At 37.4% G+C, this 15,033-nt stretch overlaps 3 protein-coding genes across 4 annotated transcripts in view; 1 reads left to right on the forward strand and 2 right to left on the reverse strand.

The window, feature by feature from the left end:
* The first annotated feature begins 2,438 nt into the window (after nt 1-2,438).
* LOC134659495 (zinc finger protein 525-like) lies at nt 2,439-6,653 on the forward strand. Its single transcript, XM_063515139.1, has 3 exons — nt 2,439-2,745; nt 4,045-4,797; nt 6,439-6,653. The coding sequence occupies exons 1-3, from the start codon at nt 2,498-2,500 to the stop codon at nt 6,521-6,523; spliced, it is 1,086 nt and encodes a 361-aa protein (XP_063371209.1). The 5' UTR covers nt 2,439-2,497; the 3' UTR covers nt 6,524-6,653.
* Nucleotides 6,654-6,935: 282 nt separating this feature from the next.
* Nucleotides 6,936-15,033, reverse strand: part of LOC134659619 (heterogeneous nuclear ribonucleoprotein A3-like) — a 124,537-nt gene continuing 116,439 nt past the window's right edge. For both annotated transcript variants that reach the window (XM_063515301.1, XM_063515300.1), the window contains one exon: nt 6,936-7,138. The gene's annotated coding sequence lies outside the window, so the exon portion shown is untranslated. The remainder of the gene's footprint in view (nt 7,139-15,033) is intronic.
* Nucleotides 9,175-13,776, reverse strand: LOC134659497 (large ribosomal subunit protein mL43). Its single transcript, XM_063515141.1, has 4 exons — nt 13,578-13,776; nt 11,937-12,043; nt 10,483-10,711; nt 9,175-9,272 (listed from the first exon to the last, which is right to left on the reverse strand). The coding sequence occupies exons 1-4, from the start codon at nt 13,712-13,714 to the stop codon at nt 9,188-9,190; spliced, it is 558 nt and encodes a 185-aa protein (XP_063371211.1). The 5' UTR covers nt 13,715-13,776; the 3' UTR covers nt 9,175-9,187.

The raw sequence follows: 15,033 nt of genomic DNA on the forward strand, positions 1-15,033 counted from the left end.
AAATTATTTTTTATGTGTATGTTTAAAAATATTTAACTTGATCAATTTAATAGCCGTTTAAATGATTTTTTATAAAATTTTCAATTATGGCTGAATCCGGATGGGTCTGTGTCAGTGTCTGTGCCTTAGAATCCTAACCTGCCATAACAAGACAATATGGCGGACGAATGTTTGAAATGTTACCGTATTTAAGAATGTTTTCGCTTAAAATTTAGTTTTTTCTTCGCCAGTGTGATGAAAAAAATTGTGTGTAACTCCGGGGGTAAAAATATTGTTACTCGAGTCTTTAATTCACTCCAGCCTGTCGTGAATATATATAGACTCTCGTGCAATATTTCACTTACCCCCCACGTTGCACAATGTACTATTTTTGTTTTTTGTTTAATAGGTACATTTAATTGGTTATTGTATTTCAACTATTTTTATTTTTAGGCATATACACGTCTTTGGTAGAACTACGAAAAATAAACCCAATAATTCAAGACAATATCTCTATTTCACAAGTACCCAAAGAGTCGTATATCCCTAGTGTAATGAAACAAGTAAAATCGGCAGTAGACATCGACCAATTTAAAAATGACGAAGCTTTATTGCGTAAATATATAAGAAGAAGTTTCTTACAATTAAAACCAGACAGTAGACGAGTAACGACATTTGTCAAGGAAGATGGGGGAAAAGACATTGAAGACACAAATGATGATCAAGATACTCACTATATTCAGGCAACTAATTACCAACTTAGGACAAAACTGCTAGACAGTATGCTTCAGCTCGTATATATGGCGCGGCATTATTTCAAACAGTTTGAAAGACAGTCATACGTAGACACAACATCGATAAATTTTAGAGTTGGCTACATTTGTAAAAAACTCAGATATTTGTTCAAGAAGTCTGCGAGGATATTGGAGATGTTGAATATTAAGCAGAAGAACAAGAAATGGCAAAATATCGATAGTGCCGCGGGGCTACTCACTCTACACCACAGGGTGGCCAAGATGTATGTGGACTTCGAGTATTATTACCTAGTCTTGAAGAAAATTCACTCGAGGGGTAGGCCGTACGATCCGGTGCAGTACAATCAGCCGGTCTGGCAACTGGGGACTATAGAGTAGAATTATAAGTTATAAATAAGTTTTTGGCAAAAATTTAATTTTTGGTACAAGCTTTTATCGCTGACTGTACTTTTCTTACGACAGACAACTAATACTCATCGAGACAATTCTAAAAACCCCTAACACAATTATAGGTTGCGTTGTTTCATCACAGAGTTCCTATGGCCACCTCCTGTCTCCATCATCAGATCAGTTCGACAGTACCATATTATTGTATTGTCATCAGAACTACATACAGCTGCCAATTTTCATGACGCTACGATCCTTGGAAGATGGTTAAATTAGTTACCTTAGATTCCATTACATAGTTACATACAGGTCGACCTAATAAAAGCTTGTTAAAAAAATAGTTTATACTTTAAAGTACAAACTATTTTTAGTATAATAAATATTATATTAAAAATATTTTCGAAGCCTTTTAAATTCCCGGCGCTTCAGGCCGCCCTAGAGTCATATATCAGAATTTATCCTGACATACACAACTTTGGGAACAAAGCAAATTACTTTTATATGTAGGTAAGTGAAGTCCAGACGAGTTAACTTTTCGCCCATGATGAAATTGTTCGATCGAATTAGGCCGTGCGGACGCAAACGCCAATATATACTTGGTCAACCATATCTTGACAGTAGAAAAAGGCGGCAAATTTGAAAAATGTAGGCGCGAAGGGATATCGTCCCATAGAAAATTTGAATTTCGCGCCTTTTTTTACTGACAAGATTTGGTTGACCAACTATAATTCCCCGATCAAATAAAGTGGAGTCCAGACGAGACAATTTTTCCCCAATCTGATGAAATTGTCCGATCGAATCAGGCCGTGCGGACGCAAACGCCAATTTGATTCCCCGATCAAATCAGCAGCTGCGGACACAAAAATGCCAATTTTCGAAGTTAGGAATGCAAATTGGTGATTAAATTGTGTACGTGTGGACGCTAGATGAGATTGGCGCCAATTGTTTTCCTGATCAAATCGGTCGATTTTCCCAGATCGTCTGGACTCTACTTTAATTGTGCATACCTTTACGATTCTACTCAATCAAAAATAAAAGTGGTAACACACTATCGCACCGCACCGCGACCTTAGTGCGTCGCACCCATAGAGTCAGAAAGAGATATCTGTTTGCGGTTCGGTGCAGTAGTATGTTACGGCTTTTATGTTAGACCTGATGGCCAAGTTGCCAATGCTCGTAATAAATTAAAAAGAAAATATGTCACTTCAGTCACGTCAAAGTCAACTGTCAGTGTCAATGTCAAGTCAAAAAAGTAAAAACTCGTAAAAACTACAATACTACTGCTATGCACACGTGATTTAAATAAATTACAAATAAATCTGTCTGGTTGAGAATGCATTTAAAACCGCAAATCAACCAAGCAGCATTATAAAATCATGGATCAGTCTTTGGACGTCGCGTTAAAAGTAGACCAAACAAATGTGGAACGGGACAGTAATGACAATTTTCGAAAATTGCTGTTCAGCGTGGACATAAAAATCGAAAAAGAGGCAGAAACAAATGACGAAGATTGGTGTGTAGATAATTTTGAAGCCGGCAATCTTTTGGAGCCGCTGTATTTTAAACAGGTGGTGGAGCCCCAGGGTGTACAATGCCCGTTGTGCTATAGATACTTTTTAGACCGGTAAGTGTTTTCTTTTTTTTAATGTCATGTTCGATAAAATTTAGTCCTTAAAAATATTCCTGTTTTATTTTTTAACAAGCAGAAACGTCTGCTAATCTGCGAACGATGCTATTAAGCTTCGAATAAATTTAAAAGTGGAAAAATTGCTGTCTTGGGGGCCTTGAGTTCAAGTCTCACCCAAGACAGTAATTTATCTACTTTTAAATTTATTCTAAGCGTAATATTCCTGTGTTACAAAATATGGAATTTTCGTTATTCAACGGCAAATTAAAGCCGCTAACGGCTAGAATAGTTCACGCTATGCCTTAGCCAGTGGTCGGCAACCTTTTAGCAGCCAAGGGCCACATAGTAGTTAACGAAGTTGACGCGGGCCGCACTTTGTTAATATTTATGACTTTATCAGACGTTATCGTTTGTCAATATTACATACAAAATAGCCAGGGAGGCTCGCGGGCCGCAAGTCACAGGTTCACGGGCCGCAGGTTGTGAGGTTGCTGACCGCTGCCTTAGGTAATTATCTGTCTCTTATTGACAAAAGTCCAAAATCCTGACATTTCCTAAATGGCAATTTCTCCAAAGTCTAAGGGTTGGTTGCATCAAACTGTTTGTATCGTTAAAGAGTTTGCCAAATTTTTAGTAATGCAAAGTTTCATAGTAATGCGCCGGGGCGCGCCGGCTGACGTTGATCGGTCTGTCAAATGTAGTTGGTGCAACTAGCCCTTAAAGTTGCCCTTTTATATTTTTTTACATACTTTAACACACTTTTACTATTGATTTTTAATATTTAAAACTTTCACTTATTGCTAACATTATAATATGAAATCATACAATAATGTATTTAAATAAGGTAATAGGGTTATTCGCCAGTAACTAGCCACCGGCCAATAACTGGCCACCCTAAGCTAAAAATGAATTCTATTCACTTATAAACAGAATTAATTTTAGTATAAGGTTTAAATAACTGGCCAGCCTTCAACAAATAGGTGAATAGAATTAATTTTTAGTTTAATATGGCCAGTTACTAACAGGAGTTACTGGCGAATTACCCTATATATAATAACATATGAGGCATTATCTATGAAAAGGGACCTTATTGTCGATGGCGCTTACGCCGCACAGCGACGCGCGGCATTGTATTTATATCAGAGCATCGTTAATAATGGCGTAAGCGCCATCGACAATAAGGTCCCTTTTCATAGATAACCTCACATATATCTATCATATCATGGCTATATGCTGCGATTGATTGCATGCATTCCATCTAACAGCTGTTCCGTAAGAAACCGATATCTATTCCAGATACGATGTCTACAAACATAATCTGGCCCATCTCCAAGTTGCTATTACCAATCCGGCATATTTCCGATGTGATATCTGCAACTCTTGCTTCGACAACATTAAGTCTATTGAGCGTCATATGCCTAAACATAACAAAAGTATTACGAATACGTTACCATATAAACCTAAAGCTTACAATAAAGCAGATTATGATTTTAAGCTCATCAACTCCTACGAAAAACTAAAACCATATGAGTCAAAACATAATTTTTCAAAGACAAATTATGAAGACAATGAATCTAAAAAAAAATTTAGAGATGGTATGACTGACTCCTCGAATGAACCAAGAGTTTTACAAGTAACAAACAAATTGCACCAATGTAATATATGCCAAAAGACATACTCATACAGCGCCTGGCATGGACATATGCATGAAGTACATGGTATGGGTAAATACACATGCGAATTTTGTGACATGGTCTTCAAGTGCAAGCGATATTTGAACAGGCACTTGCGGAATAAACATCTCGGGAAACGTCAGCGAAAAGGATTACTGAAAATGGACGTCAAATGTGACCAATGTGATGCTGTTTTGCAGAATTTAAGCGCTTTAACTACGCACCGGAGGAATGTCCATAGTGCTAGTAAACATGTGTGTGAAATTTGTAAGTCGACATTGAAATGCAAGTCATATTTGCTGGCGCATATGCGGAGAGTGCATAGCGACGGGAAGCAGCATGAATGTGAATGTGGGAAGAGTTTTAAAACTCATAGGTATGCAGTAATTTTTAAGCTTTTACTATCTAATCAAATTTTATGTCTGTGAGCCATAGGTAATAAATGACTTTTTCACCTCAGCAGCTCGAACAAGGGTACTTTGATTCTTAAAAACAGTGAGCAAAATGCGATTTTGCTCACTGAGTGAGACAAAATGACATTCAAGTGACCTTTATAGTCAAATGTCATTTCAACATGCGAGGTCTAATAAAAGTTCGAAATATTTGGGTTCTATTATCTCTGTCCCTTTCACACTGTTAGCAAAAAGAAACAGACAAAAAAAAAGTTAAAACGACATTCAACGGTATATTCACGGTTTATAATAGACCCCCGAAAAACATCAGACCGCATCGTTCCAAACCACGTACGAGTATGAATTCTTAATAATTAATTAATAAAAATAAAGTTTAAGATTTGATAAAAACTGATAAAATACTATATTTTAGGTATTTTATTGTACAATTAAAATAATAAACTTAAAAAATATCACGATCATCACGCAAAATTAATTATTTTACTTTTAAGAATTTCTACCATAGCTGACAAATAGTACGTATCCGCAATTCGGACCGTATCTTACAAAGATTTTTTTTTTTTAAAGTTGTCTATTGAAGTGTCAGTTAATATTTGTTATTTCTATATTATTTTACTGGAATTTATTATTACGTTTTGTTTTTGTGTTCCATTGCGGTAATTAAACTTAATTGTTTGTATATCTTAAGTAAACATGAGTGCAGGTATTAAGTGATGAAGAAGGATTACATTTTTCAAGTTGTCTAATAGGTATGTTCTCACTGCTTAGGTGAAAAATGTTGTGTACTACACGAGATCAAAGTTATTTACATCTCGTGCGCTTTTGAGTCCCTTACTACGCTCAAGATTCTAAATTAGATTCACTCGCTACGCTCGTGAATCTATTATAGAATCTTTCGCTTGCACGGGACTCAAAATAAGCACTCGAAGAAATATCAAACTTTGATCACTTGTTGTACAAATAACTATTAACCACACCAGCTCGGAAAAGCTTACTTTGCACTTCAAAAACGGATAGCAAAGTTGCACTTTGCTATCAGTAATTCACATGTGAGGCAAAGTAATCAAATGTAAATTTTGAGTTGTTTTCTTATGTTTGCTGGTAGAATTGACTTTTAAATGAAGATTTTGGATGATAAATATTTAATAACATACATTTGAATTTGATTTTGTTTGATTGTTTGATATTTTCATTTAATATTTGCTTCGGGTTAGTGTGGTTAAAAATTTTCTGTTTTACTCGGGGGGGGGCAAATTTTGTTTAACCTTTTGGACGCCAATGACCGATATATCCGCACCGTAGGTTCAACGCCAAAGACCGATTAATCGGTCACAGACCACAGAGCAGCATAGACCTGCGTGCATATGCATAAAGTTCAATTTCAGTTTTGACACTTCGGTGACGTGCGTCAGCGTGACAGCTTTTGTGTTTGACACGGCGTCGAAAAGGTTAACCCTCGTGCTATGAAACCCTCGCAACGCTCAAGATTCCATTTTTCGAATTCAATTTTGGAATCTTTCACTTGCTCAGGTATCAATATTAGCACGAGTGGGTAAACAACAACTTTGCCCCCGGGTGAAACAAATAACTATTTTTTTTTGCAGGTATTTATTGGTGCACAAACGGAACGCACATTCTAATAAGAAAAAAGATAAAGTAAAGTCAGAAGTAAAAACTGAAGGATCGTGAAAAATCACAAAAAATTGTCAGTGACAGTTCCAAACGAGTATTGTGACAACGCCATCTACTGACATTTATTTAAAGTGTATCGCATAAACCAAATGAGTACAAATAGCACTTAGTACATTTCAACCCCAATTTTTTTTTAAAGACACCTCAAGGGTTTACGTACTCTGACCCGCCCACAGACAAGACATCCTCTAGACTGAGCATAGTAACGCTACCCCCTCTGCCACTATATACGGTAGTTTTACTCCATCTTCGAGTCAAAGTGTCAGAATCCCGTGCCGTGATTGGTCCGTGTGTTTGAACGGACCAATCACGGCACGGGACTCGCTCACGTCGTCCCCCGCACCCCAGTATTTTTGGCAGCATCGGTTTCATGAAATAATTGCTTTAAGCGCTTTGACGACTGGTCTGGCCTAGTGGGTAGTGACCCTGCCTGTGACGCCGCGGTCCTGGGTTCGAATCCCGGTAAGGGCATTTATTTGTGTGATGAGCACAGTTATTTGTTCCTGAGTCTTGGGTGTTTTCTATGTATTTATGTATTTGTATATTATATATATCGTTGTCTGAGTACCCACAATACAAGCCTTCTTGAGCTTACTGTGGGACTTAGTCAATCTGTGTAAGAATGTCCTATAATATTTATTTATTATTATTTAATTGCTCTAAACTCCGTCTAGAGGATTCCTAGTCTATGGACCCGCCTGTTGGTATCTCTATTGCACGCGCATAATTATATTGTTGTCCTTGTCCCGCCCATGATGCAGGCTGTCAATGTCCCTGTGCGGGACAGCGATATAATTATACGCGTGCAATAGAGATAGCAACAGGGGGCTCAAATATTTTTTTCACACCACCTATTCGGAAAAGAGCTTTTTCTTCCCTGCTAGGAGGGATCAAAGTAACACTTTTCTGTTCTAGCACACTATTTTTAACATTTTTTTGCACATATTTTTTTTAGCCTAAATAATCTGTTTAAGCATCAGATTGTGTCAACACTTAAGATTTTTTTATTTTTCTCATAGTTGATGTGAAAAGCAGTATGTGTCACACCATATCAAAATTATTTCTTGGGCGTTAACACTTGAATCCCTCATTACGCTCAGGGTTCTACTTTCGTAGAATCCATCGCTTCGTTCAGGATTCAATGTACGCCCTTGACGGAAATATTATCATTTTGATCCCTTGTAACACAAACTACTATTGGTGTACCATAGTATAGTCGCCATCAGATACATGGGAGCGGCCAAGGTGTTCACAAACATCTGAACACGCCTCTATTGTCAAGGCGTTAGTGTTTAGATATTTATGAGCACCTTGGCAGCTCCGATATATCTGATGGCGACTGTACCATACCAATGAAAATGAGATACTATGTTACAATCCAAAGTTTAATAAGGTATGTTTTTTTTCACTTGTTATTGTTGTATTGTCATTATAAAATATATCGGAGCAGCCAAGGTGCTCAATAATATCTGTACATGCACTTTAACATCTTGATACTAGAGGCTCTGTTCAGATATTTGTAAACACCTTGGCCGCTCTGATATATATGATGGCAACTGTACAATAGAAGATTCCTATAAGTTAAATTGATCTCTTTATAAAGTTAAAGTTTGTAAGCAGTCAAACATTAAGTTTTTGTTAAAGTTTAGGTTATGTATTAGAGTTGTCAACCATTAAATAATATATTTTATTACTAAAACGTTTGTTTAATTTTCTCAAGGATACAATACTTATCTATCTAATCTTATTAGAAGAATTGCTCGTTTAAAGGTATTCCTTTAAACGAGCAATTCTTGTTTATTTATATATACAGGGTGTAATCTAAAACGTGATACAAGATAATCAAACCTGAATTTTTTCATGATTTTGAACAACTTTTACTATGGGGTCAATTTTGTAATATTAAAAAAAAATGAATAATTGAATTATATATTTCGGGGATCTCGGAAACGGCTCTAACGATTTCGATGAAATTTGCTAAATGGGGGTTTTTGGGGGCGAAAAATCGATCTAGCTAGGTCTTATCTCTGGGAAAACGCGCAATTTCCAGTTTTTTTATGTTTTCCGAGCGAAGCTCGGTCACCCAGATATTAAAATTAAAATCAAGCGTTATTTCATAAATCTATATTTGTACAATCTAAATTCTAAATTAATTATAATTACTTTAACAAGATTGTTCCTCGGTTGTTATAAATATTTCTATTACAATGGCGTGTAAAGGTTTTGCCTGTCTCTAGTTATGTTCTATGAAATTTGGCTAACACATTCATTGCCACCCAGTCAAACAAGACATCCGCGCCAGGCCACAACAATTTCGTCATAAGCTGTAGTACCACGATCCCGACTATCGGGTCGTGTGGCCTGGGAACGAAATCGCAAAATACCCGACAGCATAGAGAAATATAGTAAGACAAGAGTGCTCACTCCATACATCAGTTTTGGTACCAAAAAGACTATTAATTTCAGTGTCTACATCTAGCATCCAGTAGCGGAACTATCAGTACTGCTACTTGACAATAGATGTAGCAGTCTTTTTGGTACCAAAACTGATGTATGGAGTGAGCACTCTTGTCTTACTATATTTCTCTATGGTTTAATGTACGGAGCCCTTGGAACGCGAGTCCGACTCGCACTTGGCCGGTTTTTTTAAATACTTGTAGTCTATTCTCCAGTCTTGAGTTGTTTTTCGTCCAGCCTCTGTTTCTCGAACAGCAGCCGCAGCTCCTCCGTCGCCGAGCGCGGAAGCCTGTGGACAACATCACGCTAACATTAGGGAGTGTCTGAACTGGCCCCGTAGACAACATGCTAAGTAGGGTTGCCAGATCGAAAGGCGCTATTATCGGGAAAAAATATCAATTTTTCGAGATTTTGGGCCTTAAGTCGGGAAAAAAAAACCATTCAAACTAAATTAATTGCATTAAAAACAACGATATTTTACATTATTGGCACTACGCCAGCTGCTCTTCACACTCTCGCCACGCACGCCCCGCGCGCGCGCTGACGGGCTCGACGCGGGTCGCTTGCTCGCTCGACGACAGTTCGAAACTTGAAATTATTGTTTATAGCGTGAAGTTGTTTTTCGGGACAATTTTCACTTTGTCGGGAATCGGGAACACATGCTAAAAATCGGGAGAATCCCGCCGAATCCCGACCATCTGGCAACCCTAATGCTAAGCGCAAATGCTCCGTAGCGAACGAAACGCAACTGTCACTGTCACACAAATATGGAAGAGTGATAGAGAGACACAAAGCGATTCGATGGCGGAGCGATGCTAGATGTCGACTACGAAAATAATAAGTCTTTTTGGTACCAAAACTGATGTATGGAGTGAGCGCTCTATTCTTACTATATTTCTCTATGACCGAGCACGGCCGTAGGGTACGGAGAACGGAGAACTTCGATCCATTTCGTGCGCCTAGCTACGCCACTGACAGTATCAAACATATCAGACATTAAAACATATTAGGAAGATTACCTGTCATTCCTTCCGAACTCCGCATCCGGTAGCGTAGCAGTATTAAGTTCAGGAGCCTTAAACGTCCAAGGGGTCCAGGCGCCCTGTATGGACGGGTGGTCTGTGTGCTGGTATTTCCGGAGACGGGTGTTAGAAACATCTCCCTGTTGGGTGCGGACTACTTCCATCCATTTCGTGCGCCTAGCTACGCCACTGACAGTATCAAACATATCAGACATTAAAACATATTAGGAAGATTACCTGTCATTCCTTCCGAACTCCGCATCCGGTAGCGTAGCAGTATTAAGTTCAGGTGCCTTAAACGTCCAAGGCGTCCAGGCGCCCTGTATGGACGGGTGGTCTGTGTGCTGGTATTTCCGGAGACGGGTGTTAGACACATCGCCCTGTTGGGTGCGGACTACTTCCATCCATTTCGTGCGCCTAGCTACGCCACTGACAGTATCAAACATATCAGACATTAAAACATATTAGGAAGATTACCTGTCATTCCTTCCGAACTCCGCATCCGGTAGCGTAGCAGTATTAAGTTCAGGTGCCTTAAACGTCCAAGGCGTCCAGGCGCCCTGTATGGACGGGTGGTCTGTGTGCTGGTATTTCCGGAGACGGGTGTTAGACACATCGCCCTGTTGGGTGCGGAGGACTTCCATCCATTTCGTGATTTCTGATTGCTGCTTGTTGCACATGTTCATCCAGACACGGTCGCCGTTTACTGGAAGCAAAGATATACAAATACATATGTAACCAGGGTTCGAAAGGATCATTTTGACGACCGGTCTGGTCTAGTGGGTAGTGATCCTGCCTGTGAAGCCGCGGTACTGGATTCGAATCCCAGTAAGGCATTTATTTGTATGAGCACAGATATTTGTTCCTGGGTCATGGTTGTTTTCTATGTATTTAAGTATTTATATATTATATATATCGTTGTCTGAATACCCACAACACAAGCCTTCTTGAGCTTACCATGGGGCTTAGTCAATTTGTGTAAAAATGTCCTATAATATGTAATTATCGTGATTTTTTTGCCTAATAATTATCGTTTTCGTAATAACCTAAAATTTAAAAAAGACGCCGCAATCATTCAAAGAATTCAGAGAAAATAAATATAGCACCATCCATGCCTAGGATAATTATCCGAATTTCGAACCATGTATGTTAAGTATAAGATAACGGCGTTACTCATAAACGTCTGCTAACTTAATCAGCTGATGATCGTCGTTTGTCCCTCTCTTTGGCATAACGATTAATAAATTTAGCTACAGCTCAGATCTTTTTGGTTGAAGTATTATAAATGTAATTAGCTATCGTATCTTTAATTAAGGAAACTGTAGGTTTAACTATATTATCATAATATTTCTGTAAATGTAAATGTATACAACCGTTTGTTTCTTAATAAACAATAAATAAATAACGATAGATAGGGACTAACAAATGAAGAACGCCATAAGTCTTCTTCTACATCGTTCCCTCATTTCTGAGGATTGCGACCAGATGTGATTTAAATAAATATAATTCATTTATTTGCGCCCAACTTGGATCAATTCAATGTCGCCATTTTAAGATAAGTAAAGTCTAAGGAAAAAACGTGCCCAATAAGAAAAAGTTATAGTTAATATAGTTTTTTTAAGACTAGTTAACATAAACTGAACTTTGTTTCCCATAAAGTTAAAGTCATAATGTATTGTTTGTCATATTATCATCTACTACATAGTATAAAACAAAGTCGTTTTCTGCTGCATGTCCCTATGTATGCTTAGATCTTTAAAGCTACGCAACAGATTTTGATGCGGTTTCTTTTAATAGATAGAGTGATTCAAGAGGAAGGTTATGTATAATTTGTTAACCTGTGCAAAGCCGGGGCAGATTGCTAGTCTATTATAAATGATTCAAATTCTACCACACTATTGGTCCGTAAAATGAAAGATCTATTAACTTACAGTACTCTCCGACAACAACCGGCGCGCGGTGTCGCCGCGGTTTAAGGTACACCACCACGCCAGGGTTCTCCCGTGCAAACTCCACCAGGTCTTGCTCAATGAAGTCCCTAAACAAGCAACAATATACATAGGTGATGCAAGGAAAATTATGATTTACGGAACAGATTAAAATTCCATTATTAAATTGGACAACGGGACTTAATCGCGTATTTAAGATTTACCTCCGACGTTTCGAGGACGGCGTTGTCCCCGTGGACGTAAGTGCCCGTGTGGCGTGTTGAGATTAAAATCCTTTTTTGATATTTACAGTGGATACAGTGGGTACAGTACAGTCACTACAATAGGGTATTCGACTACTGGTTAAATCAGTTTCTTTTTTCGAACTGTCAACGATTTTGCTACTATGGAATTTATATGAAACACTATAGTTCGTTTTTTTAGCATTAGAAAGAACTTGAAAGAAGGTAAGCGATGTTGACATGTCTTTTAGGTGAAAAACACTTTTTAAAAATCAATAACTATTACTTATGAAAGCAGAAGACTATAAAAGATCGTATTAGATTCATAATTGTTACATATTTACCGTAACTTATTTTAAAAATGTGTTTTTCAATTAAAAGACACATCAAGATTGTTTACCTTATTTCTAATGCTAAAAAAAACGAAGTATAGCATGTGACGTCACAATCAAATGACCTACTCTTTATAGTTTTATACGGGTCATACGGGTTTTCTAAAAATAACTGCTGTCTACTTTTCTCTATCTTCTGGTGCTTCTTTTGGTGATTGGTGGTGGTGTTCTTGCATGGTGTAAAATAATTCATTTTAAATACAGTCAAATACCCTATAATATTATGGTCAAAAATATCTACCTATTGGAAGATTTGGAAGAGCTCTCATACATTTTAAGAATGTATCATACATTTTGAGCCAGTCATTGTGCAAGATAGAATATAATAGTATAGAATGCAGGTACCATGGAACAATCTGTCACTTGAACAAAACTTTGAAACAGACATATTAAGTATTTCTATACAAAATTTGAAGTGCAGAATGCTCAAACTTAATGCTTATAGTATGTAGTTATAGTTTTTTATTGCATGTTTTAATTACTTAATCTATTAATGTATAGTTATATCTAGAGTCTGTGCGGAAAGAGAAGAGTCGTAGAATGTATGGGGCCCAATACATTCCACGACTCTTCTCTTTCCGCACAGACTCTAGTTTGTAGTATTAAAGTAGTGAAAACGCCTCAAACTGTTTGAATGTTGTTGTGCACCTGTTATTGGTGCATAAATATTACATATATGTGTCTACTGTACTTATGTAGCTTTACTTGCTTTGTTTATGAACTGCTGGTGTATTATGAAATAAAAAAAAAATAAAAAAAATAAGATACTGTCGCAAATTACTGTAATACAGTATAAATATGTTTGTGGTTTAGATTGGACTTGGATAGTTAGCCAAATGGCTATCGTGTCGGTCAGTGAAATATTATTTTGCATAAATACCCGATGGCCCATACTACTCTGAAACACTTATGTATTCCTATTTAGATGGTGTAACCAACTAGTTAATTTCTCTATCGATACATATTTTTTAGCGAAAGCAATGGATATTATTTGTAAATAAAAACCTCACCTCATACCGCGACTGCTGCCATGACTTTTACAGAATTTAAGCACAATCCTTTGCAATTGGCATACGTAGCGGCCAACGCCGTTCTGCAGAGGCGCCCTCACAAAGCCAGACTTCAAAAACAGGCTGTTATTAGACATTTTTAGTGAATATATTCACGTAATCGTGAATATCGTGACACTGATTTTATGATTTTGAGGTTATGTCCATTCCATCCATAGATTTATGATTCCATCGAATGTCCCATGTCACATTGACGTTTAACGCGTTTTGTTTTTACTTTAACCGCATTCGGATACGAGCTTATTGACACTTGATGTAAACTTATAAATTACTAGCTTTTGCTCGCGACTTCGTCTGCGTGGAATTAGTTAATTTACTGGCGACTAAGCGCTATCTGTTTTTGACTACTGGTATTAAATATGTTCTCTGCTTTATCGATCAAGTCAGCAAGTGCATACTGTTGTTAGAATAGCCACAAATGTTGTTGGACGGATTTGCCCCGCTGACGGATTTGGCCACCCTGACCTTAGGTTTTTTTAGATCCGATCTGATTTTTATCGATTCACCATACAAACTTCTACCCCCCTTTTTACCCCCTTAAAGGGAGATTTCTAGGATAATAACTACCCTATGTCCGTCCCCGAGACTCCATCTAAATCGGTTCAGTGGTTATGGTTTGCCCATACAAATTTCCACCCCCTTAACTTGTTTATAAAGGCTTAAAAAATATTTTTAATATTTTAAACTTTTTTTTTTGAATACTTGTGATTGTGAGATAGCGACTACCTCAATTTTTTGTTATTTAATGCAGAATATACTATTGCATAAAATATATTTTTTGTAAAAAAATCCATTTGGGACAACAAGCTAAAAATGTCTTACTAATGCATACAGGCCGTCCTTCTTACGTACTTTAGGGTGGTTCACGTTTGTATGGGAAAAATTCAAACTCTAGCTAGAAGAAGCGGCACCCCCTTATTTGGTTACACTTATTATGCTGATAATGTACACCAAGTTTTGTAACTTTATCTCAACTACAAGAGGTGCTCAACCACTTTGAAAATTTTCAACGTTGTATGAAATCCTAAAATAAATAAATTATATTTTTTTAGATTTTTAGGTTTTTAGAAAACTCGCGCGGTTAGAAGATGCTGATGTCAACTTAAGCCAGTCTTCTCCGAGACCACGGGGACAACGCCGTCCTCGAAACGTCGGAGGTAAATCTTAAAACTTAGATACGCGAGTAAGTCCCGTTGTACAATTTAATAACGAAATATTATTGTTTACTTACGCCTCTTATATTAAGTCTTATCTACGACTCTGGCAGATAATATGAACAGCCAGCACTTTCCAACAAAACAGATCTTTTTGCTAGTTCCTTAAATAAAAAATGTTACAATATTATGTTTCCTGGTACAGGGATCCACATGCTTTTTTCATAAACGCCTTCACCATT

The sequence above is a fragment of the Cydia amplana genome, chromosome 25 (genome assembly GCF_948474715.1).
Source record: "Cydia amplana chromosome 25, ilCydAmpl1.1, whole genome shotgun sequence".
Lineage (NCBI taxonomy): Eukaryota > Metazoa > Arthropoda > Insecta > Lepidoptera > Tortricidae > Cydia > Cydia amplana.